This window comes from Hyperoodon ampullatus, assembly GCF_949752795.1.
Source record: "Hyperoodon ampullatus genome assembly, chromosome: 7".
Lineage (NCBI taxonomy): Eukaryota > Metazoa > Chordata > Mammalia > Artiodactyla > Ziphiidae > Hyperoodon > Hyperoodon ampullatus.
In genome coordinates this window covers 111,642,389-111,669,463 of record NC_136920.1, presented here as the reverse complement: position 1 = coordinate 111,669,463, position 27,075 = coordinate 111,642,389, and the positions used below count along the sequence as shown (strand labels likewise).

Here is a 27,075-nt window from a genome sequence, read left to right as displayed (position 1 = left end):
TTAGACATAATAAATATAAAATGTCTAGTGTATAATAGATCATCTCCAAATGGTAGTGATCACAACTTTTACTCTATATAATAATGAGCTTGTTGGCAAAAAAAAACATGTAAAATTGCCTACTGTCTACAATACCTAGCAGAGTGTGAGTACATAGTGAAAGCTTGTAAATATACCTTGACTTCAACTTTTAAAGACCTACCTTGAACTCTTTCTCAATGTTGGCCAGCACTGCCAGCTCATTGCTAAGCTCTAAAGCTGTCATGACTGGATCTTCACTAGACAATGACAGGTAAGCTGGGCTTGCCAGGCCTTTGTAGGCATTAATTCTAGATCTGGAATGGCTGAAGGAGTCATGCTTCTGTTTCTGGTTGCATTCGCTGCACTTGCAGAAATAGTCATGAGGCCGTTCAATCCGAGCACCCTTCCGCAAGAGGGTGTGCACAATTTCATATTCCTGGCAGTGGGCAGCCAGAACGATTGGAGTCACATCATGGGAGAACCGTGTTCCGTCTTCATCATAGGCATAAAAATCATCTTGCTGGAGTTCAGACTGACTGGGGCTGGTTGCTAACCGCTTGCCTTCAGCAAAAGCTGGATGACTGAGAATGGCTTCCACAATCCGAACGTAACCTTTACTAATAGCTAAAAGTAAGGCATCCCCAACACGAGACAGATTTTCTTTCTTGAGAAGAAGTTCTGTAATTTCCAGATGTTCATTGGCCACTGCCAGCTGCAGGGCATTCTGGCCCATGTAATCCACACAGTTAACATTGAGTGAGAGGCATTCTTCTAACATTTTCCTTACCACTGGGATGTTGCCATATTCAGCTGCATCTAAAAAGCGTTCCTCCTCAATAGATAGGTTTGTTGAATGATCATTAAACATGTATGCTGGTCCTCGGTTAGCTAACCTTCTCCCCTTCTCACGGAGAACTGTCTGCCGCCGGTGGGTCAGTCTATTGTCGGTGCCCCGGCTGTAATAAAATAGAAAGATTGTGAACAAATCATATTAAGAGCATTTTAGTGTGTAAAATGACCTGCCATTCATCTAATGCAATCCTCAAGTATATTAGATGTTGTCTCATCATCTCTAGACCAACTATAATACAAATGAAGATGCATTTATTTGTTAATGGATTCCAAAAACTTCTCTTTTTAGAAAGCCAAGCACTTTGCAGATTTTAACATTTTAATTTGGGGTGGAGATTCTGGCAATTCCCATAATCTCTCTGTGCCATGCACATAGAGATTAATGTGTATTTTCAATCACAGATAGTATAGATATAAGAAAGACCCAAAATGTCACCGTTATGACATAGAGTGTGAAAATATAAAAAATAAGTAGGAAAATAGCAAATCCATTCAAGTCAACACATATTTATTGAGTCCCTCCTATGCCAGCGCCAGGCATTATATAAGGTCTGGAAAAAAGCAATAGTGAAAAAAAAAGAAAAGAAACCTTTCTGTCCTTAAAAATCTTGTAGTTCAAAGGGAGAAATGGGCAATTAGCACATTGCCTTGTTATCAGCTGTTTAATTGTCATGATAAACTTATAGCAGGAGCATCTAACCTATCTTCTGGGAGAAAGTGACATGCTGAAAATGGAAGGATAGCAGGAGTCAGGTGACAGTGTGTTTGGGGAGAGTGTGATGAGGTCAGGTATAGGTAGAGAGCTTTCTCCAGCAGAGGGATCAACTGCCACGGCGTAGGTTTCATCAACAGGGACAATTAATGGATTGGACTCTGTTAGGCATTGTTCTAAAAATCACTGGTAACTTGAGAAAGTTGTGATCCAGGTGGTAAGTGGGAAGGAATGAGTCTGTGATGGAGACCGTGGTCAAAGTGGAGGCCAGCCTTCAATGTTGGCTTTCGTTCTGTGATAAGAAAAAGTGATTCCTCCTCTGATCGAAATGCTGCAATGAGGATTTTTTTTTCCCTAGTGATTCATAACTTTATGTCTTAAGGTGTTTTTGAGTTTGAAGGGCTGAAGCTTTGTCACTATCACTAACTGGAAACCCAAAAAGGACAAGTTCCTGCAGAATACGGAAGAGCCAGGTTAAAGGGGAGCCTGAAAAGAAGAAGGTGTGATTGATGATTAATGTAATAGACGCTTCTTCTCTTTATAAATGTTGTAAAAGCCATGCCCCTTCAAAGACTGTCACAAACTTCCCCTTTATAAAGAGAATTTAAATAGATCCAAAGACCCCATAAACCATCTTCCCCTCCGATGTGGCCAGGCTAGGAGAACCTAATTTTCTTTGCATACTAACCCTTATCCATCTTTATACCAAAGCTCCAGGCAATGTTGACAATGGCAGTGTGATGTTCAAAGAAGTTAGCAAAATGTCAGCAACTCAGAAATAAGTTGTGGCTCTCCAAGGAGCTTCAAGATTATGCTGCTATATTCACAATTTTTTTTTTAAAATTTTTCGTTCAGCAGTGAACCCTTTAGCCAGCCATGGCCTCTTCAAAACTAACCAGGCTGATGTTTTACTGACAACTATGTAAATTTTTAAAAAATGACATTAAGGGCCATAGCCAAACATATGCTATAATACTAGTGATTTTTAAGATAGATCTTTAGATAATGTATTCATAGCTTTTATTAAGTAATAAGAGAATGATTTATATATCTATTTTGCTTTCTATAGCTATTGTTTTGTTTCCAATTCCATTTTAAATTGTACCCAAATTATGCATGTGCATGTTTCCAGACTCTAAAAGCTTGTTACAAAAAACAGCAGTCCCTTATTCTTCACCTTCTCCATATCCTGATCCCCAGAGGAAATACATTTCAACTATTTTAGCTGGTTATTTTATAATTTAAATCCTTATATCCATATAACTTCATAATATTGCTATTTCTTGTTTTTCCAGATTTGGTATTATCTACAGAATTCCCATTATGAAAGTTGAGTATTTAGCTCACTTTCACAATCTCCCACCTTACCTTCACATCCTTCTCTCTCTCTCTCTCTCTCTCTCTCTCTCTCTCTCTCTCTCTCTCATACACACACACACACACACACACACACACACACACACACACACACATGCTTCATGGTCCCTTATCATTCCAGTATAGTTATATTATAACTTTTGTTAGGTAGTTATTTACATGATGACAATGCAGGTGCTAGCTATAGCTATGACAAGTAGTATATACTATACTGTGGTGTCTTTTCTGGTACAGCTTCCCTGTGTCCTGCAACCCAGTCTTTTAAAAATCATCTTTCTGTATTCATATGCTTAATGTTCTATGTATTTATGAAATTCAACAAAACTCTTCTCCTTCAGTATAAATCTTCTTTTAATACATTCAACATACTATGTGGTTTTTTTTTTTCAATTTTAGCTTCTTGAAGAATCTCCCTGTCATCTTCTGATCTGTTCATCTGGACCAGTTGCTATCTAGACTTGGTGAATATATGTTGTCTTTGACTCTTCCTTTTAGCATCATTCCAAGGATTCTGTTTGCTTTCCTCTTGTGTTGGGTTCCTTATTGTCTGTGTCTCAGATCTTCCTCTTTTTTAGTTTACTCCCTGGAGGATGGAGTACATCCTCCAGGAGCTGACTGAGAAAGGAGGCCTAGGAAATAAATTTCTTGAAATGTTCCATGTCAAAAAATGACTTTGTCTTATCTCCAAACTTAATTGGTAGCTTGGCTGGGTAGAGAATTCTAGGGTGACAATAATTTTGAAAGTCTTATTCTGTTAGATTCTAGTTTTTGTTAGTTGTTATCAAGGAGTATGATTCTAGAAATTCTCTTTCTCTCTGGTGCCCTATAATTACATGATCTTTTTTATTGAAGGGAATCTCTTTTTCTCTATAGTTCTAGGCACTCAGTAAACCTTTTAATGTGGAAAAACATGTCCTTCTTTCCTGAAGAATATTTTTGATTTATTTCTCTGATAGTTATGATTCTTGTTTACAGTGTTCTTTGTTTCTGGAACTCCTTTGTTTTGGATGTTGGACTTTCTGGAATATCCTTTTACTTTCTTATCTTTTCTATTTTCCAATGGTTTATCTTTTTGCATTGTACTCTGAAATATTTCTTTAACTTTATCCTCTAATATATCTTTTGAAAAATTATTTCTGCTATTACATTTTTAATTTTTAAGAACATCTTTTATTCTTCAAATGTTTCTGTTTATAAGATATTTTCTGCTTTCAAAGACACAGTATCTTATCTAATTCTGGGGACATCAGTGATAAAAACTCTAACACAGATCAGAACACTTCAGAGAAGTTATTCCTAAGTTGTTTTTCTTATGTTTGTTTTTATATTTTTTATGTTTGTTTAATACTTTATATTAAAGTTTTTCCTCAAATAACTAGTGATCCTTAGGAGATATTCTTTTCCATTTTTAAAAAATAAATATTATTTCTAATGTCTTTACAAAGAGAATGTAATTTTCGCCTACAAGAATCAGCCAGCGTCTAATGTTGATTTTGGCAAAAGGTGACTCTTGATGTAGAAGTGAGTTTCTAGAAGAGCAGCATTATTTCTGAGTTAACAGGATGGATGAAGTGAAAGAGATAAGAAGTCACCAAGATTTGTTGCATGACAACCATCCATCATTTCCTTCTGAAATTCTGAAACTTCTTCCCTTTTTCAGTCACTTTTCTGACTTCTAATAACCTCGTTAGCCTTTCACTTCCTCTCTTGTCTTCTGTATAAATTACTTCCCATAGTTTCTGTTGTAGACAAGAGGAATTTCAAAGATTAGGGGGAGGGGAGGTATCTGCTGAACATGGTTAATGCTTTGAAAATGAAAACCTGTAAAATTAAAGGAGAAAAGAGCTAGGATCAGGGGATTTATAAAAGTGAGATGAAAGTACTGGTAGCGCAAGAAAGGTTTTTGTGTAACTAAAAAAAAAGGACACAAAATTGACACAAAATAATGCCAGGTACCAAAAGACGAAGGATCAAGCCTCTTTTTTGTTCTTTTTTTCCATAAGATTGAGAGAAATAATTATACCAGCCTAATTTACAGGATTACTTCTAGGGTCAATTGAAATTATGAATGTGGAAAGCACTTAAATTTGGATTTCATCATTTTTACAGCCATAAGAATATACATTTATATGAAGAAGAGGACACTGACTTTATAATTTTTCAGCTGTTATTCAATTAGAAAACCCACAAAAAGCCAAGGACTGTGATGGTAATGGATATAAGTGGTTTTTGTCTTTTTATAGAAAGAAAAATTATGATCAGTAACTTTACTCATATCTCAATTTTTAACCTAGTTTCCAAAGTTTTATTTGTTCACATAACACCTCTAAATTTACATTGAGGTAGAATAAGCCTGAGATGTGACATCTTTAATTCTAAACTTTTAAAATAATGATTTGTGATTTTAATGTTATTAATTTGAATAATGGCAAGTTCTATACTGGCAAGGCACTAATCCTAAGGATATATCCTATTTCCTTCTAAACTATTATGGCTTTCATACCTATAACTTCCATCCTTTTGAAGAACAGGAAAGACATTTCCAGGGAAAATGTTTTCTTCAGTTTCAAATATTTTCCTGTCTCTATCACAAATTTTAATAATTTGCAGTTACATAAATTTCAGATATGTTTTTATTAAAAGGCCTGGATCATCATCATCTCTTTAGCACTCTGTCAATGAAAAAGCCAGATAAATAATGTTTACAGAGGTGTTTAAGATTGTTTTAGGAAGAAAACTCTTAAATGTACAATGAAGGCAGTACTCTTTGCAAGTGTAGTGAGATAAAGGGAAAGTGTTTGCACGTTGACAAATGCATCCTTTACTGTCTCCTTATCATTCCCAACTGCGGTCTAAAGAAGCAACAAAAGGCTTCATGTATAGTATTTTGTCATAAGCAGTGCTGCTTAATCCTTGTTCAAATGCAAAAGAAAAATGTGTAAAACAGCTTTTTAAATGACAAACATTTGAAGCCTTTCAAGAAGATACTAGATATTGCCAGATTATAGAATGGATTTTATATGGCTATATTATAGAATTGTACATTAATTGCAAATGTAACCTAGAAAAATTGTCTACTAGAAAGAGGAACAATAGCCCAAAGCATTATGTCAACAAAAGACACATTTTCGTTCCAGCTAAAGGGCACACTTTTGCAAAGTGGGCTCTTCTGTTTAAGAAAAATATTTATTAAGATTGTTTTCTTCATCCTTCTAGCTATATTTAGCATGGCTGAATGTTCAGTAACCTACATATTCATGTATTTTTGTAATTTGCTTTATCACAGTACATAAATACCAGTTCTAGGAAGAGTGTATCTAGCCACTGCCCCCATGGTACTCAAATATTGATTAGGTCATGAAAACAACAGTTTTTACATACCTCATTTACCTTATTCTTTTTGCTGGCAGAATAGTGCCTGTTGCTCCAGATAGTGAGAGATGGAATAATCCATCTCTATTGAAAGTGCCAGCAATGTGAATTAGCTTTTGAGTCAAATGGACTGTGTGCTTGAGGCCAGAGCACGTGCAGTAATTTCCTCTACATCCTGTTCAAATATGATGCACTTTTATCAAATAGAACTGCTCCTATACAAACTAAGCTCTATATTAACTATCTAGCTTCACTTTTATTTTTTGCTTCAAAAATCCTTGAAATATTTAAATAAAGCACAATTCTACTAAAGCAGAAGTGTTGAAACATAAATGGCATGTAACTATTCCAGGCAGCATGGAAGAGCCACAAGAGTAGACTTTTAGATGTATCCTAAGAAGGTGAAAATTAAGAAAATTCTAGAATGTATATTTTATTACATGCACAATTATCCATGGGAAAAATTACATGCAAAATTATCCATGGGAAAAATTAGATGTAGATATTTAGAGATTAACAACAAACACAACTAGCAATTTTGCATACTACTTTAGGAAGATAAATGATAAAAGTAATTTTATTCTAATTTTATAACAATGAGACTGTTTTTACTCTACTTAATCTCTAGCCACACATTCCTGGTCCTTTCTCTGGGGTTGAGGGAGCAATAAACAATCAGAGTGGTTTTCCTTTCTCCCATGAAAGCAAGGACTACTTTGCCTTATTCAACACTGGATTCCCAGTGCTTAGTAGAAAGGCACACTGCCAGTGCTCTGTACATAACTTCAAATGCATGAGTCCCTCTTGTCAAAGGAACAAAAATCAAAGCCTGTTTGCCCTCTATTAAGCCAATAGCAAATCACTACGATATACAACCTTATAAAAAAAAAAAAAAGGAACACAACATGAAAGTTTAACCACAATGTGTCCTGGAGTACATCTAATAGTTTACATTCATTTCAAATAAGCATCAAGCTCAATAGTGAATGAAGAAAATTGAAAGGCATATTTTTTAAATGGCATCCTTGTGACTTGTCTTTGATCCAGAAGTGGAGATTTTCTTGTCCTTAAAGGCAAAACTAATATTCTCTCACTTCTATTGCTCTGTCTATCCTTGACACTGTGCATAGAGCATAACCACCTATCTTCACACCCATCTTCACAATGCATTATCAAATCCCTTTAACCTCCAGATATTTTTCAAAGTAACAGTTCTTTATTCTGATTCAGTTAGCTTCGATTTTCCCCATGGACTCCTCTGATTTCATCAAATACTAACGTTCTATTTGATCAGTCACACTACATCACAACACTGCCTTATTGCTCTGAGAAGCAAAATGATAGAAGCCTGAACTGTTTGTCACTTTTAGTTAGGAACCAGCAAAAGTGTGACTGAAAAATACCTTGTACATGTTATATATTTTTTGTTTGTTTATTTTTCTCACCAGTTGTCATCTCACTTGTACAAAGTAGAAACCAAACTATATGAGAAAATGAAAACATGAGTAAATAATGGAACAGTTATAGAAACTTTACTTTTTGTAAAACAACTAAGTCTGAAATTTCATTGTTTCTTTTCCGCCTTCAGCTTGTGGTTTATTTCATGTGTCATGTCATCCTTCTTTGAAATGCTCTTTTGTAGATCTCTGGGCACATGCATTTATTTTGATCTATTTTGATAGAGTACTCTTGGAACTATAAAAAGTTTATGTCTAATACAAGCAAAATATACCCCAATTATCTCATCAAAGAAACAGGTTTAAACCTTTTGCTTTTATTATCAACAGCTATCATAGTCCTGTGTATTACACAAGCATATTTTCCCGTTCAACAATAATTTCTGTATAAGACAGATTCCAGGCAGGAAAAAGACAGAATACATAAATTGGGTAATCTGATGACTTTAATGAAGAGACTCTAGGAATGTGTTGGCAGGAGTTTGGGAAATCCAGCATGGTGCCCTACAGTACCCGGTCTAGGACAGTGTAGGCTTCAGCCTGAAGGGACAAAAGGAAGAAGAAGTTACAAGCTGTTAAACAGGGTAACTGTAAGGCAAGGGCCACTTGACAGCATTTCTGACCTTTGGTTGAGGGTAACAGCCAACCCACCAGGAGAGAACCAGTGGAATTGATACCCTGACCTCACTCTCCTGCCCTGTGATATCATGGGGGGGCTCTCCCATGGGCTGTACCCAACCCAAGGGCAGGAGACAAAGGAGCCTATTGATACCATCTACACAGTCTGCATTGATGCCAACCTTCCAGGCAGAGGAGAGTGTGCAAAGGGTGGAGAGTGGACCATGAGAGCCAAGCCAACAACACCCAACACATGCTCTCTAGGTGAATTTGACTTTGCCATGATTATATCCTTCAGAAATCACTGATGAAAACATATGCATAGAGAAAATGATGTGTTTAATTTTTTATTATGAGTCACTGATGCATCATCAGTTCTCACCTTTCTGAGCTTAATTTTCCCCTATAAGCTATCTGTCAGGAAAGATACCCACATTCAATTTCAGGCAGTCCATTATTTTAAAAAATGAGCTTTTAACTAAGATTCATCCATCCACATTTAAGTTAATGTTCATATGAGGCTTAGGAGGAACAACTCTGATTCTGAGGGTGAGAAAGTGGGTAATGTGATACAGAAACATTCAGAATTGTTTAGATTGTGTGTTCAGCACAGGCTGAAGCTGCTGACTGCTGGAGATAACAGTGCTAGACTGCAATAACAGATCTGGAACATGCTCTCAATCTCTACATCCAGGGCTAGATCCAACCACTCACAATGCAGGTTTAAGTCTATATGCACCTGGAATGTATAAAAGAGTACAGCCATAGAGAAAGATGACTAAAGGATGCAGCACATAGTTTAATTTATTTAGAAAACAAAATTATGGAATGCCTTTCTTTGTTGCTGATTCAGCACAATTTTAGATACCATTATCACACCTCACATTCACCATCAGGATCTTAACAGTTCACTCATTCATCAGTTCAAATATTTGCGCTTCCAGGCACTATGCTAGGCACATGGGGGACACAGCAAGGAAAGGCACTTAAGGCATGGCAGAAAGGAGAAAAGTAAACAGAAGATTAGAGGGTGATGCACGTTATTAAAGAAAAAGTATAATGTGCCATATAAATGAATAACAAGGAGTTTTCAACTCAACCTGTTGGTCAGGGAAAGCCTTCTGAAGACATTTCCCTTCTTGTAAGAAAGAAGGAAAAGTTAGCAGAGGGGATGGAAGAGGAGAAAAACACTCCAGGCAAAGAGAGCCATACTTGTTTGTATAAGTCAGTAGTCCAGAGAAAATGGAAAGATGTCCATTATGGCTGGAATGTACAGGAGTTCCCTCCCCCAAGGGACTTCTTATTCCTGGCTCAGGTTAACTGAAGATTGAGAGCTCAGTGTTTAGAAGGTGAGGCCTGGGTCCCATTGTTGATCTCAGTTCAACACATAGCATTTATACCTTAGGGCAGAAAGGTGAAAATTTAGGTAACTCCGAACGAGATAAGGATTCCATTTTAGGAGATTCAAGCTTCAGAATTCAACTATTAGGTCTCCAGCTCAAGGGGTTTTGTTCTGAGGCATTTGGAGCTTACATAATTCAAGTTCACAAGTTTAGGAAAATTAAGAACAAATTTATGGTTCCTGAGAACTGAGTCTTTAGGGATCTGGATTTGAGGCAACTCTGGGGAGCTATGCCAAGTACTGGGAAGAACATTGTTTTGAAGAAAGAAGGACTTTGTTGGGAATCTGGACTCTGTCACTTACTAGCTGTATCATCTCTCTGAGCATCAGATTCCTTAGCTATTAAATGGGTGGATGGGGGTGGGGAATAGTAGTTACTTTTCAGGGTTACTATGAAATTGGTGACTCATGACATTCAGCTTAAGGCAATTCGACGCCTCATCTCTTATGAACTTCAAACCCTTCTTAACTATAATTGTTCAAAGCTTTCCAGTTTGAAGATGTTCTGTTTAATAAACAAGGTGGAAGGTAAGTAGTCATTAAATTGCTTTCCTTTCCCCAATGCAATCTCTTAAATTTGTACTATGTGCCTAAAATAACAGATTGACCCTTCCTTGTTTTTCTCCTTGCTCTGTATGTAGACATGGCTAAAAAGCCATTTTCATTGCCTTATTATTATTTTTTTTAATCTTTAGAATATTCTGTACTTCATTATTTCTCACACTGTTCTTAAACTATGTTCTATTATTTTCTCTTCTTCTCTTGATTGTGTATTTCCCTTACCCTTCTTGTATACATGAGCTCTTTTTTTTTTTAAGAATTTTTTGATGTGGACCATTTTTAAAGTTTTTATTGAATTTGTACAATATTGCTTCTGTTTTACGTTTTGGTTTTTTAGCTGTGAGGCATATGGGATCTTAGTTCCCCAACCAGGGATCGAACCCACACCCCCTGCATTGGAAGGTGAAGTTTTAACCACTGGGCTGCCAGGGAAGTCCCCCTTACATGTGGTCTTAAAACCCAAATCCATCTTCAATTTCCAGTGCCAAGCACAAGCCAGGCAAAAAATGTCTATGAATCTACAAGTGGATGAATAATTAATAGAAAGAAAAAAGGATGAAAAGAAAAATTAATGGAGAGCATTCTGTTTTGTCACATTTTTAGGAGTTTCTCAACCCATTTTATTCCATATCAAGAACTTATTTTTTACTATATAATTAGAATATCATTTATCATCAATCAATGACCAAATGTATAACAACCATACTACACAAGCTTCCTGTGCTGTCAGAGAGTCAAATTTTGAAAAGTGTATCCTGCATTTACCAAGTAAGAATGACTCTTCATAATGTCCCTGCATCATTCAGGCAGTTGAGGGGAAGGTAGACAGACTACTCTGTAGGTGTAACCACATCTGCTTCACTTTCTACAAAATGACAGTGTATTCATTTAGGATTTCTCCTACCCAGAAGGATGCAATCTAATTAACAACACATCAGGTTTTAGCTCATGAATCTGTGGGATAAAATAATTTTATGTCTGAATATTAGAATGGCCACAAGGCTAAATCAACCAATTTTTATATACTCACTTGATACAACTAAGATCTTCCAGTAATCCACAATGCCCTATTTTAAATAGGCTGGTTCCTTTGAAATATATGGCAAAGTGTTAGAAATCATCATAAATAGTAAATGTTGTCCCAATGACTTTCAAAACTAATCTATATAACTTTGTCCTTTACACCATTCCTAGTATAGCAACGTCAGACTTTGTAAAGCTACACATTATTTTTCCTCATCCTGTGACCAAATTCGTAAAGTTTCATCAAATGCTTCAGATTCACAGTGGTTAAAGCGCAAATGCTTGAGTAACCTGACATGGATTCAGGTTCTGATGTGCCCATTTTTTGACTCCCTGGCTTCCTCCAAAATAAGGATAATAATGACCCTATTTCACAGGATTTGTGAGAGGATTATAATATTGTATGTATTTTATTTGGAAATATCAGTTATAGCCCTTGCATAATACTAAGTGCTCTGCAAGTCTTAAGGAAGCTTAACAATCTTATGTAGTATGTACTCTTCATATTCTCATTGAGGTAAAGATAATGTAAAGCATTTACTACTTGATAATAATAAGTGCTCAATAAATAGTCTTAATTTTTATTATTATTCTACTGTATTTTAAAATAATTTTTACTTGTAATAAATTCAAATATACTTGTCCACCCTCAGTGAGAATGAAACATGGCAATTTGGCAGAGTTTGGTTTTGAGTATGCCAATTGTGTCAAGTAAAGTTGTAAGTTCACTATATAGTTACTATAATTTTTCTAGCTTTATAAATAAAATTTTATAAAATTTATATATATAAAATTAAAACGCATGTGCAATGTTGGTAGGAATGTAAATTGGTGCAGCTCCTATGGAAAACAGTATGGAAGTTCCTCAAAAAAGTAAAAATAGAACTACCATATGATTCAGTAATCCCATTTGGGTATGTATTCAAAGAAAATGAAATCACTATTTCAAAAAGATATCTGCGTCCCCCCATGTTCATTGCAACATTATTTACAACAGCCAAGACATGGAAACAACTTTAGTATCCATAGGTGGATGAATGGATAAATAAAATGTGATGTATATATATATTTTTTAATACAGCTGAAAAATAGAGCTAAGACTGAGTACCTTAAGAAAATGTTTATGAATTCTCTACAGTACCTAGAACTAGTTATGATCTATAGAACACTCCTTGAGTTCATACTAGTAACAAATAGTAAAGCAAGATTGTAAACTTAGCTTTGCAGATATTGTATTTCATTTTTTAAATCTTATTTTTATTACTGTGAAACGTACATGCTGAAAAGAGCTCTGATTTAAGTTTAATAATAAAATTAACACCATTTACCCACCCTGCCCCCCATCCGTCCTCTAAGAATTAGATCACTGATAACTCTGGAAACTTCTGTGTGCCCATTTTGAATTAGTACTATCTGCCCCTGCACTCCAAGAAGTGACCACTACACCACCACCTAGCTTTTGGGCTAAACGTTCTCAACTTTATTGTTATAGCTTTTCCATATTTGTATGCCCTAAATAATATAGATCAGTTTGGAAAAATTAAGTACTTAGCACAAACCTGGAAGAATAAGGAAAAGGAAATATTGCCACTGTTACACTGTTCGGGGAAGGCTCCTATGATATGACAAGAAGAGCAGAGTCTGTGGTTCAATGTCTGGTTCCAGCTTCCCTGACAGTTGACAAGGGCCCCTGTAGGTTAGGCAGTGACGGATTGCCTGGAGTCCTAGGAAACACGGGGCTCACCAGAGCTGCAGCATCTGGCCAGACATCTGGCAAGGTATCTGGCCAGCCTTCTGCTGCTCATGACTCTGCTACAAAGGAGTAGGTCAAGGCAATTCACCTCAGAGAGAAGAGGGGCTCGCCCTTTTCCTACTTATTCCATAAGTCCTCTAGATGTGGATTATCAGCCAAGGTCTTCACTTCATCTCCTCTTTTGTCTGTATCTTTAAAAACCAATTTCACTAAAACAAAACACTGAATTGCACTGGAAGTTATGTAACGAGACTAGCCGTACTGGCTGTAAAGCTACTAGTTATGCTGAGCCAAGGATGGAATGTGTCTATCTCCATTTTCAGCTATATTCAACTTTTAGAGGCATGGTCAATGAGCTTCTATTTAAAATGGGACTTTCAGGACAACTTGAGCTATAAACGTTATATGACTTCTCTAAGGTAAGGCAAAAAGGAAAAAACAAACTCAGTGAAACCAGTGAAGTCATTGCTTTAATACAACATAAAGCAAACCTAGCTGACTAACTTCTGGAGGCTTTGGTATCACGTGAACAAAAAATAAGGGTGTACAATTCTACAAAGAAGTTATTCTTAACTTACAATTCTTCTTTTATGGTAATAATGAACTTCAGTTCCTATAGTTATAACTCAAACCATTTTTTTTTAATTAACTGCATTATATTGCTCTGCTAGAATGCTTAAAGTTGAGAACCTGCCCAAGGGTCATAGTCTTTCTAAGCATCCTATTCTATGATTATTATTGCCATCAGTCACTTAGTGAATGTAAGTTACTTAAATGTCTGAATGTATGGGATACATTTCTGCATCACTTTCACTTTACCTACCAAGGCAATAATAGTAGAATCACAGACTGAAAGTATCAGAACGGCACTTAGAAATTATCTCTTTCAACTTTCTCACTTTTCAGGTATCTGCCTTAAATTTTTCCGTAAGAGGGAATCTATATAAATTATTTTTAAAAATTATATAGTTACCTTCTATATGAGAAAACTGAGGCCCAAAGTTACTTTCCCAATGTTAAATAGCTTCTTATAACCCTGAACTGTTGATTCATTTTCACTCCAAGATGCTATTACCTTAAAATAAATTAGTTATTTAAAGGAAATTAGTTTCTGGTCCTGTTAAGAGGAACTTTCTTATGATAAATGTCAAATTTAACAAACAACTATCGTTCCTCAGATATTTCCATAGCTGGTGCTAAATTTATTCCCATATAGATTGTGGCCAGGTCAAAGCAGAAAAGGCCAAAGAGTTGGCTGACTCTATAATCTTCATTTCTTCTCTGAAGCCCAGAGTAGTAATACAATCCATGAGTAAATTCACTCATTGATGTTACTGTGGCACTGAGCCAGCTGGGTCACTCCGATGTTTACCACCAATTCAACTCAGAGAAAAACATCAGTTTTCCTCTCTGGTCTTCTATTTTCTTGCTTTTAAAGCAATCTCTAAGGGCCATTACAGTTAATACTAATTTTCTTCTCTTTATTTTAAATAAGTAGAATATTTATCTTCATTTTCAACAGCTTTGAGGATACAGACTAAGCAGAATAACCTGAAATCAGGTGAAAACTGAGGGAAAACATTCAACAATATGATGTTTTCTCCAAAACTGCTTCTCTTATCTTGTTCCCCATCTCAGTTAATGGCACTCCAATCTTCTAGTTACTCAAGAAAAAAAAATCCCAGTGTTATGCTCCCATCCTAGCCCAGGCCTTTTCGGCTAGATTATTGCTATAGTTTCCATCCTGCTTCCCATGTCTCTTTGCAATCACCACCATCCAAGAAAGACTATTCTTACCACATAGCAAAGTAATACTTTTTAAATGTTAGTTAGATTGTATCACCTCTCATCTCAAAACCCTACAAAGGCTCCCGGTCTCAAAACAAAAGCAGAGTCCTTACTATGACCTATAAGGAAGGCCCAGCACAATCTGACTTTGTATTGGTTCTCTGTATCCACCCTGTATTGGAACCCAACCCCACTCAATCCTTTTTCTCCAGCCACACTGACCTCCTTACTCTTCCTTTATGTACCAAGTGTGCTGGCTCTTTTGCACTTCTTCTACCCTCTGCCTGGAAACTCTGCCCCTGGTATCTGAGTACACACCCCCAGTTTCTTTAGGTCTCCACCTTCTCATTGAGGCCTTACCTGGCTACTATTTAAAGGTAAAATCCTAATCTCTAACATTCCCTGCTTTTTTTTTTTTCATCTTACCACATATCACAACATCTATGTGTTGTAATTATTTATCTTGTTTACTGTCTGCCTCTCTCATAAGAATGTAGATTCTATAAAGGTATAGGGTCTTTTTCCTAATGTATTCTCAATGCACCTAGTAAATTCTCAGTAAATGTCTGCTGAATGGATGAAAGCATGAGTAGATATAACCTGGATTGACTGCCTATAAGAAAGTGTTTGGTGTAGCTTCAGTGACAGCATTATATAGAGGGTTTTTTTTTTTAAGGAAATCAATGCAATCTATAAAGCTCTAGCAGATTAGAAAAAAAAGATAGAAAACACAAATGATCAATGCCAAGAATGAAAAACGTGACATCATTACAGATTCTACAGATTTAAAAGGATAATAGGAGAATATTATGAACTACCTTATGCCTATAAATTTGACAACTTGGAATAGCAAAGGATTTTAGATATGATACCAAAATAATGATACATGAATTTTAAAAAATTGGTAAACTAGCCTTCATCAAGATGAAGAGCTTTCACTTTTTGAAAGAAAATGTTAAGAGAATTAAAAGGAAAGCCACTGACTGGGAGAAAATGCTTGCAAATTACCTACCTAATAAAGGACTTGCATCCAGAATATATAAAGAACTTTCAAAATTCAATAATAAAAATTCAATTAAAAAGGTAAGAAATAATCCAATAAAACAAAGAACCCGCTTAAAAATAGGCAAAGATTTGACAGATTTTAAATCATCAAAAAATAAATATCAATGACAAATAAGCATAGGAAAAAATGCTCAAAATTATTAGCCATTAAAGAAATGCAAATGATAACCTTTATAAGATACAATTGCATACTTATTAGGATGGCTAAAATTAAAGAGAATGATCCTACCATGTTTTGGTAAGGATGCAGGACAACTGGAACTTTTTTCTGTTCCTTTTTTTTGTTGTACAAGATTCCTAGTTCAATTGCACCCTCTCTGTCAGTATTTCAAAGCTCAGATAGGTCAGTGGATTGTTGCTATTTTAGTGGTGGGAGATGAGGTTGTATATCCTCCAAATTTCTGGTCATCTATTGTCTTCCAGGACAGACAATAGATAACCAGAAATTTGAAGTGAAGTTTCTTTTTCACTTCTTTTATCTTTCACTACCTAATAGCCAAAGGGAGCTTTTCACATCATTTTTACCTTTCCCCCAGATGGTACACATTTTGAAGAATGCTCTTTGAAACCATACATTCCCTATAGTCCTTTACCTATAGTTCAGGCTCTGATCTACCAGGGCACATTTTTTAGTATTTTTCAGACTTAGGGTCAGCTTAGTATTTCTGACAGTAGTTATAGATCAATGAGAGAGTATTCACTAGCCTTATTCTTCTCTCTTCCCTGTAGTTTTTCTTGGTCTGTCCTTGCTTGCACCAAAGCAAGACAGGGTAGAGGAGGAGAGTTGGGAAGATGAGATCTTGCACTAGGATTTAGTAGGTTTTTTCCTTTTTCTTATTACTGTTATTTTGAAGTTTGATCATTCTCTGTTTTCAAGTTATACCATGGGCATGGTTTCTGTGAAATTTTATTTACACTTTCTTGTTCCTTACTGTTTGTAAGATATATTAGAAGACTGGAAGCTAGGCAGTGGCCCTTGTCTTCCATTACCTGGAATTTTCTGTCCTTTTGTCTTTATTCTCAAATATTTTAAATCAACAGTATCAGAAATAAAACATAGATTCCACTAATCTTCGGAGACTAACTCTGTGATAGAACCAATTTCAATCTTCAGTAGAGAGTAGAAAAGCAAATGTTCCATATTTCCCCTTAGGTTAGACAGTTGTTCACTTCACAAATACTTATCTCTGGCTGAAACTGAAACAGAACAAATTGAAAAAGACCATACCTATTCATTTGACATAAAAATGTATCTAATCACTATTCGAATACTCTGCTCTGCTTGCAATGATTATTTGTCATGTATATATAAATAGAAAAAAAGTTGTTTAAAATTTTTCTGATGTATTAAAAGATTAAAAGTGGATACAGTGATTCCACGTGAAATTTTCTGCCCCTCCCATGTCAAAATTTGAGGAAAACATTCTTTCTTCTCTCACTTCTCTGCCCCTGTATTCCTTTGTGGTTCTAAAATTATAATGGCCAATTTGGAAGCTATCTCTCTAAGCTAGACAGGCTCTGTCCTTGCCAAAGTCAACGCGGGATTACTGTGATAGCCAGCTGCCTGCCTCCAATTGGTTCATTAGCATTTCTCCAATCTAAAAGTAGACTCGCATTTGTATTACTTTTTATCTTTACTGTAGTCTTACTTTTACAAATTTGGGACTGTGGGCTCATCAAGGGACTCAGGTGAATTTACCAAGAGACGGGGACTTCAGTGTCTGTCAAACTTTTTTTTTATCCCTTAGATCTGAATGTATTTAAGTCAAAAAGTAATTCTACCATATTGAAAGAGCTTTGATTTCAAGACTGGGTCTTTAATTTCAATATTCCCCATTTCCCAAAACAGTGAGTAACAAGAGGTATGATATGTGAGTATAGTGACCTTTATAAAATACAGCAAAATTTGATAACAATGGTTATCTATGGGTGGGTGGTAGAATTTCCTATAGTTCACTTGCAATATTTTTTAAAATTTTTATTTGTTAATAGCAGATTCATAACTATAATCACATTTTTGCCTGATTATTATTTATTTATTTTTTAATAAAAAATGATTATACTGAAGGTTTACAATATGATGATTTGACATATGTATACATAGCAAAATCATTACTACAGTCAAGCTAATTAACATATCCATTTATTCACATAGTTACCTTTTTTGTGAGGGTAAAAGGGACCTGAAATTACTCTCTTAGCAAATTTCCAGTATTCAATACAGAATTATTAACTATAATTATCATGCTATATATGAGATCTCTAGCCTGTTCATCTTACATAACTGCAACTTTGTACCTTTTGCCCAACATCTCCCCATTTCTCCCCACCCCCTGTCCTTGGTAACCACCATTTTACTCTATGCCTCTGTGTATTCAACTTTGTTAGATTCCACATATGAAGTGACATCAGCCTGAAATACTTTTTAAATAATTTATTTTTCTTTGATTTAAAATGAACACACCTGCTTCATTCACTTTCCAATTATTTCTCACTTTCTATCCCTTAGAAATATAAAGCAAAAGTCTAGTGCCCAATTTTGTTAGCCACTGATTTTATATAACCATGAAAGAAACAAACAAAATGAAATTAAACATCTCAAAGTAATAACATTTTTGGAACAAAGACATAATGGTCATTAGTCTGGAAAAGTAGTGGAAAGGCAATGTGGTAGAGCATTTTGGCTTTGCAGTCAGATGGAATTTGATTTGCATCCCAGGTCTGTGACCTATGTGATCCTGAACTGGTAACTTAATCCCTCTTAGCTTCAGTTTCACCAGGGGAGTAAGAATACCAACGTTGCAGTGTTCTTTTAATAAGTAGGAAAAAAATTTAAATACTCCACAGCAAAGATGCTTAGTCTTAGAATTTTTAGGATTTGATGATTGATTAAATGGAAAGGACAAGATAAAGGGAATAGAGAAGGATGACACTAATATTTCTGGCTTGGATGAATACATCTGAGCTGAAACCTAAACAACGAGAATGAATTAGCCAGGTACAGGTACAGTAAGGGAGAAGAGAATGTTCTAGAAAGAGGAAGTACATGAACAAGGGGCAGATGATGAGCATGAACATAGCATGTCCTTGGAATTCAAGGTAGTTTAGTTACACTTGAGGGTCAAGTGTAACAGGATAGCTAGAGATTAGGATGGAAGGAAAATGGCATCCCAACCAAGAAAGACTTTTTGAGACATAATGCTGTGTTTGGACTTAATCCTAAGGGTGATGTGGAGACACTGAAAGCTTCTAAATTAGATTTAGAGTGTACAGAAGGAAGGGACAGGAGGCAGGATGACCAGTTAGGAGACTATGGCTAAAAGTTGGGTGTAAGACAATGGTGACCTAAAGTAAGGTAACAGGAATGGGAACTAAGGAACACATCAGGAAAGCCTTCCCTGATCCCCTAGGATAGGAGCAGCCACTTCTCTTCTGTGTTCCATAGCCCTTTGTGCTCACTACCTGCATTGTAGGGTGCTTATCACAATGTATTTTCATCACACAGTAGAATGTAAGTTCCAAGAGGACAAGAACCATTTTTTCCCCAGGCCCTCACACAATTTCTGGGACGTGGAGAGTGTTAATGTATATCAACATTAATGAAAAAGCGTAAATATGAATCTCTCTCCCTCCCATTCTGCATCATTCCTTTGAACAATGACTACTCATGGGGATAATGCAGACACCTCTAAATAATGGAATTGTTTCCTCCAATGGAGAGAGGACCACTATCATCCCCATAAAATTTCTGAGTGCTAACTTCCATGTGAAATTGTATTAAACACTGAACATAAGTTAACTATGGTATATTTTCTGTCCTTAGAAGTTTATATATGATATATAATTTTTAACTTTCAAAAAATGTTATATATCTTAGTTTCCCTTTCTCCTCCTAAAGTCAACATCAATAACCACAGTTATTTTTTACTGAGTGGATTTTTCCAGATGTGTTATTCCTAAATTTTCTTTTGTTTGTATATAAAAATCCTTTCTAGAATGTTCTGATACCAAAAGATGATTTTATTAGATAGGCTTATCTCCCAAAGTACTTTCTTTAAATTAGGTCACGTTTCTAATGAGTTACACTATTTCATGGTACACACAAATGCTGAAGGGATGAAAAAGGTTACAATTTCAAAACATATTGTATAGGTACAAGGTTGTATAGTATTTTATACATCATTGTACTGAAACTGGGGAAGGAAATATGACTAGCAATATAAGAGCACAACATCAAAATACTGGTGAGTCAATCCTGATGTGTTTTAACTTTACGCATTTTTCATAATTCTCTGATTCAATCCACTCTTCCAATTAAGCTGTTAACTACTAGTCCCATTAGGGTCAGATAAGGAGGCATTTATTGTATTTTCAACAGGTTAATGTGGGAAAGAAGAGGGCACTGGATGTTTGGTTTAAAAAATTTACCCCCAGGTAGGAAAAGTTTTCAAAAGTTTTGAATAGACCTATTATCTCCATCTTCTCAACCTTATACTCTCCTCAACTTATTCTAATCAGGATTTTGTATTTAACTACTGAATTGAACACTTTTCACCAAGGTAGTTATTGACTTCTATTGTGAAAATTCACAATCAATTCATCTATACTCATCCTGCTTGTTGTCCCGGCATCAAAGACACAAACAGGTCTTTCACCTTCTTAAAAGATTTATTTTCTCTAGGTTCTTGACATACCAAATTACCATGTTCTTCTACTATCATACTAGCTTCTCCTTTTCAGCCCCTCATCTTCTGCTTGACCTCTAAATGTTATAATATCCAGGGTCCTTGTTCTGGTTCCCTTTCTCTTCTCCATTTCCACTCACTTCTTAGAAGAGCTCAACCAGTATCTGGCTTTAAATGTCAAATCAGTATACCCAGATCTAGCCTCATCCCTGAGGCCATTGATCCCACTTCATGATGCCTAATACTCGTTTAAAATTTAATATGACCAAAATGGTACTCTTATATCCCATTTTTTCCTGTTTCCCAATTTTCCTTAACTCAGCAAATGGTCCCACCATTGACCTTAGGCCAGAAAACTTAGAGTAGTCCTTAATCTCTGTCTTTCCCCTACATCTAATACCTATATATCAATAAATTTTTCAGTGGTTCTGCCTCCAAAATATATTTGGAACCTAATACATATCAATGTTTCTACTCCTAAAATCCTGGTCTAAGCCTCCATCACTACTTCCCTGGTCTTCCACAATAACTCCATAACTGCTCTTTTGCATCCATTCTTGCCTCTTACACAGAGGTCCAAATATTTTCTCAAAATCTAAAATCAGACAGTATACTTGTTTTGGTAAAAGACAAACAAACAAAAACAAACTCCAATAGTTTCCCAATGCAATCAAATAGTGATAAACTCTTTCACAAGGCAGATTGGGAAAAAAATCAATAGGTAACTAGCAATCTGATTATATATGGCTCACTCTTCTCCCTATTTTCTATTCTACTCCAGGGACGCTGGCTTTGTTGCCATTGCTGTTCCTGGAATACGCCAGGCCCATTCCTGTTTCAGGGTCTCTCTAGTCTACATGGGATGAACTTCCCTCCAGATTTACATGTAGCTCTCTGCTCCTCAGACAGTACTTCCTTACACAGCCTAGCTAAGAAAGCTCTACAGCCTATCATATTATGTCTCACTGCACAACTTTATTTTCCTAAAGTAATATTTACCACTCTTTAAAATTACTTTGTTTGCTTAACTTATGTATTTGTCAGGTTTCCCCATTAAAATGTAATCTTAAAAGGAAGAAACTTGGGGCTTCCCTGGTGACGTAGTGGTTGAGAGTCTGCCTGCTGATGCAGGGGACACGGGTTCGTGCCCCGGCCCGGGAAGATCCCACATGCCACTCCCACGGAGCGGCTGGGCCCGTGAGCCATGACCACTGAGCCTGCGCATCCGGAGCCTGTGCTCCACAGCGGGAGAGGCCACACCAGTGAGCGATCCACGTACCGCAAAAAAAAAAAAAAAAAAATGAAAGGAAGAAACTTGGATCTATACACTGGGTTACAATTGTGAGTGCGAAAGTGTTGATAAATAAATAAATGATTGAATGAATAAATAAGAGAAGAAAAATAAGATAGAGTCTCAAGGCTGTGGTCCCAGGTAGAGAGACACCACAGAAAGAGACAAAGGCCTTTTATACCCAGGGTTCTCAATATCCCCAAAGTATCTTTATACTAGGAGCAAGGCAGGGCCTAAGATTCCTAGGCTCTCATAAACTACCATAGTAAAATTTTCCTTTTTTGATATGGGAAATAACAAAGCAGCTCAAGTTCTCCAAAGTGTTCACAGGATGAATGGCAGAGAAAAAAACTCTGTTGCCAGGAAAATTTTTCAGAATTCTTGTACCTGATTTAGAAATCCCCAAAGCCGCCTTGGTTCAAACTGAGAATTTATGATCCCTGAAGTTTATGCCAAGCATACCCCCAGGCTGCTATCAATTACTGTTATAGCTTAGTCTTAAGAATGTCCCTCCTGTCTGTAATTTAGAAAGCAGTGAGTTACCAGGAAACTTGTATAGAAGACAGGCTCTCCTAAAAGACATCCAGGGGGTAATCTTCCTGTGAGTGTTTCAGAGTTGTGTCCTAAGAGACAGCTCAAAGGCCAGACTGGGGAAGGACTGACACAGGGACATAGAAAAATGGAACAGGTATATTTTACACAGTTATATTTTCTTTGGTCTCAATAGGCGTAATATTCTCCTAGCCTGCTGCCTCTCTCCTCCTATTTATTAATTTCTGATATTCATGACTATGAAGCAAACTAAGGGGCACTAAAATGAGACTACTAGCCAATTTCAACATCAGAACTGTTATGGCAATAAATATACAACATTCAAATATATTCACACATACTTATCACAGGTAACCTGTCTCTAGGAGATGCCAATTATGACTTTAAGATTCCTTAAGGCTGTTCAGAGCACGGAAGTCTTGCCATATACTTTGAATCTATTGTTTCAGTCATGGGGCTAAAATAGGATTTCTATAAAACCAACCAGAAACCAAGTGAACTTCAACACAGTTGGCTTCCTAAATATAGTTCTCTCCTTTCTTCTCTTCATGTACTATATACTAGGCATTAAACATTTACTACCTCATTTAATCTTCCCAACAGCCTAACAAAATACATAGTATACTAATGTCACAGATGAGGAAAGTGAGATTTAAAAAGGTTAAGTATTTTGCCCAAGGAGAAAACAAGTCATTTAACCAACATTAGACTTCAATCCTATGTGACAGCAAAGCCCATACCCTCCCATTGCTTCATTCATAAACAATCATGCTTATTTATAAAAAGAAGATTGAGATAAAAGAACTATTAAAAACTTTTTTAGAAATTATTTCTATACAATGGAATACAATGCAGCTACTAGAAAGAATGGAATAAATCTATATGTAGTTATTAAAATGCAAGATTCGGGACTTCCCTGGTGGTGCAGCGGGTAAGACTCCACGTTTCCAGTGCAGGGGGTCCAAGTTCGATCCCTGGTCAGGGAACTAGATCCCACATGCATGCCACAACTAAGGAGCCCACGAGCAACAACTAAGGAGCCTGCCTGCTGCTACTAAGGAACCCACATGCTGCAACTAAGGAGTCAGTGAGCCATAACTAAGGAGCCCGTGAGACACAACTAAGGAGCCTGCCTGCTGCAACTAAGACCCAGCGCAACCAAATAAATATTTTTTTAAAGTTACTATTTTTAAAAAATCCACATCTTAAAAAAAATAAAATGCAAGATTCTACAAAATACATATACTGTTGAGTAAAAAAATCATAGTGTAGAAAAGTATGAAGAAATAATCTGATTTTGCTTTGTAAAAAGAATATATATACACAGGGCTTAATATGTATAGACATTTTCTGAAAGGACATGCAAGGAAATATCAGTGGGTAACTCTGGGGAGTAGTACTGAGGGTAGGGCTTATGCAGTGAGATTTAAAGTTTTCCTTATTACCTTTCTATATTTTCTAATTTATTTCCTGCTCAAATATCACTTTTTTATTAAAGGAAAACCTAGTTTTCTTTGAAAAAGATGGTGTGATGTTCAGATAAAGAGTAAGGCCTACTACCAGGAGGAACTGAGTACTACATATGTCTGCTTTAATCTCCTGAAGTGACTAGAGAGCAAGTAAGATGCAAAATTAAACTCTATGTAAAATGAACAGAATGTAAAGCCTAGAAATACACTCAGTGTTTTCAACAGTTTGATGAAAAAAGAAGGATATATTACAAAATTAAAGGAATAATAAAATAAAGGAATTATTTATTGAAATTACATCAAATTCTGTGAGGCCATTTTACTTCTTCCTTTCCGATTTGGATGCTTTTTAATTTCTTTTTCTTGCCTGATTGCTTTGGCTAGGACTTCCAGAACTATTCTGAATAGAAGTGGCAAGAGTCTTGTCTTGTTCCTGATCTTAAAGGAAAAGCTTTCAGCTTTGCACCATTGAGTATGATGTTACCATGGGCTTGTTATATATGGTTTTTATTATGTTGAGGTACATTCCTTCTATACCTAACTTTTTGAGAGTTTTTATTATGGGTGTTGAATTTTGTCAAATGTTTTTTCTGCTTCTATTGAGATGGTCTGATAATTTTTATCCTTCATTTTGTTAATGTGGTGTATCACATTTATTGATTTGCATATGTTCAACCATCAGTGCATCTCAGGGATAAATCCCACTTGATCATGGTGCATAATCTTTTTAATGTGCTATGCTGTTGATCATGGTGCATAATCTTTTTAATGTGCTATGCTGTTGATTCAGTTTGCTAATATTTTGTTGAGTATTTTTGCATTAACATTCATCAGGATAGTGGCCAATTTTCTTTCCTTACAGTGGCTTTGTCTGCCTTTGGTATCAGGGTAATTTAGCCTCAAAATATGAGCTTGGAAATGTTCCTTCATCTTCAATTTTTTTGAAGAGTTCAAGAAGGGTTGCTATCAACTCTTTAAATATTCAGTGGGACTCATCAGTGAAGCCATCTACTCCTGGATTTTTCTTTGTTGGGGAATTTTTGATTATTAAATCAATCTCCTTAGTTGTTATTGGCATATTCAGATTTTCCATTTCTGCATGATTCAGACTAGGTAGGTTATGTTTCTGGGAATTGATCCATTTCTTCTGAGTTATCTAATTTGTTGGCATATAATCATTCATAGTAGTATCTTATGATCCTTTGTATTTCTGTGGTATCAGTTGTAACATCTTCTCTTTTATTTCTGATGCTATTTGCTTGAGTCTTCCCTTTTTTCCTTAGTTAGTCAAGCTAAACATAATCTTATATATAGAAAACCCTAAATACTCCACTAAAAAACTGTTAGGACTAATAAATGAATTCAGTTAATTTGCAGGATACAAAATCAATATAGAAAAATAAGTTACATTTCTATACAGTAACAACAAACTATCTGAAGAAGAAATTTTTAAAAATCAAGTCTATTTGCAATAGCATAAAAAAAAATACTCAGGAGTAAATTTAACCAAGGAAGTGAAAGAGCTATACACTGAAAACTATGAAATGTTGATAAAAGAAATTGAAGATGACACAAATAAATAGAAAGTTATTCCATGTTCATAAATTAAGAGAATTAATATTATTAAAACCTCTATACACCCAAAGCAGTTCACAGATTAAGTGCAATCGCTATCAAAATTTCTGTAGCATTTTTCACAGAAATATAAAAAACAATCCTAAAATTTGTGTGGAATTCCAAAAGGCCCCAAGTTGCCAAAGCAATCTTGAACAAGAAGAGCAAATCTGGAGACATCACACTTCTTGATTTCAAACTGTATTACAAAGCTATAGCAATCAAAACAGTATAGTATTTGGGGGGAATGTTCCAGATGGTGGAGGAGTAAGACATAAAGATCACCTTCCTCACCACAAATACATCAAAAATACATCTACATGTGGAACAACTCCTACAGGACACCCACTAAATGCTGGCAGCAGACCTCAGACTTCCCAAAAGGCAAGAAAATACCCACGTACCTGGGTAGGGCAAAACACAGAAAAAGAAAAAACAGAGACAAAAGAATAGGAACGGGACCTGCACCTCTGGGAGGGGGCTGTGAAGGAGGAAAAGTTTCCACACACTAGGAAGCCCCTTCATTGGCAGAGACAGGGGTTGGGCAGGGGAGGGAAGGTTTGGAGCCATGGAGGAGAGCACAGCAACAGGGGTGCAGAGGGCAAAGCAGAGAAATTCCTGCACAGAGTATCAGTGCCGACCAGCACTCACCAGCCCAAGAGGCTTGTCTGCTCACCCACTGGGGCAGGTGAGGGCTGGGAGCTGAGGCTCCAGCTTCAGAGGTCAGATCCCAGGGAGAGGACTGGGGTTGGCTGCAGGAACACAGCCTGAAGGGGCGCTAGTGCACCACAGCTAGCCAGGAAGGAGTCCAGGAAAAAGTCTGGACCTGCCTAAGAGGCAAGAGACCATTATTTTGGGGTCCGTGAGGAGAGGGGACTCCCTTCCCATCTGCCCACAGAAGGCAGAACACTGCCTAAACAAGCTTCAGAGATGGGCACAAGCCACGGCTATCAGCTTGGACCCCAGAGACGGGCATGAAACACTAACCCTGATGGTGCAGCCACCAAGAATCCTGTGTGAAAGCACAGATCACTATCCGCACTACCCCACAGGAACCTGTGAGGCACGCCACTGACAGAGTCCCGTGATCCAGGGACAACTTCCCTGGGAGAACACACAGCACGCCTCAGACTGTTGCAACATCTCGCTGGCCTCTGCCACCACAGGCTCACCCCACATTCCAATTATAACTACTGAACCCCTCCCTCGCCCCAGCCTTAATGAGCCAGAGCCTGCTAATCAGCTGCTGCTTTAACCCCAGCCTGTCTGGATGGGAACAGATGCCTGAGGGTGACCTACCTGCAGAGGTGAGACCAAAACCAAAGCTGAACCCCAGAAGCTGTGAGAATAAAGAAGAGAAAGGAAAATTTCTCCATGCAGCCTCAGGAGCAGCAGATTAAATCCCCACAATCAATTTAATGTACGCTGCATCTGTGAAATACCTGAACAGACAACAAAGCATC

The 27,075-nt window shown here is 36.6% G+C and overlaps 1 protein-coding gene across 2 annotated transcripts in view; it reads right to left on the bottom strand.

The window, feature by feature from the left end:
- TRPC6 (transient receptor potential cation channel subfamily C member 6) overlaps positions 1–27,075 on the bottom strand; it is a gene marked incomplete at both ends in the record, with an annotated part of 107,800 nt that overhangs the window by 43,838 nt on the left and 36,887 nt on the right. For both annotated transcript variants that reach the window (XM_079708172.1, XM_079708173.1), the window contains one exon: positions 203–977. In XM_079708172.1, coding sequence (XP_079564298.1) covers positions 203–977 — 775 coding nt within the window. The remainder of the gene's footprint in view (positions 1–202; positions 978–27,075) is intronic.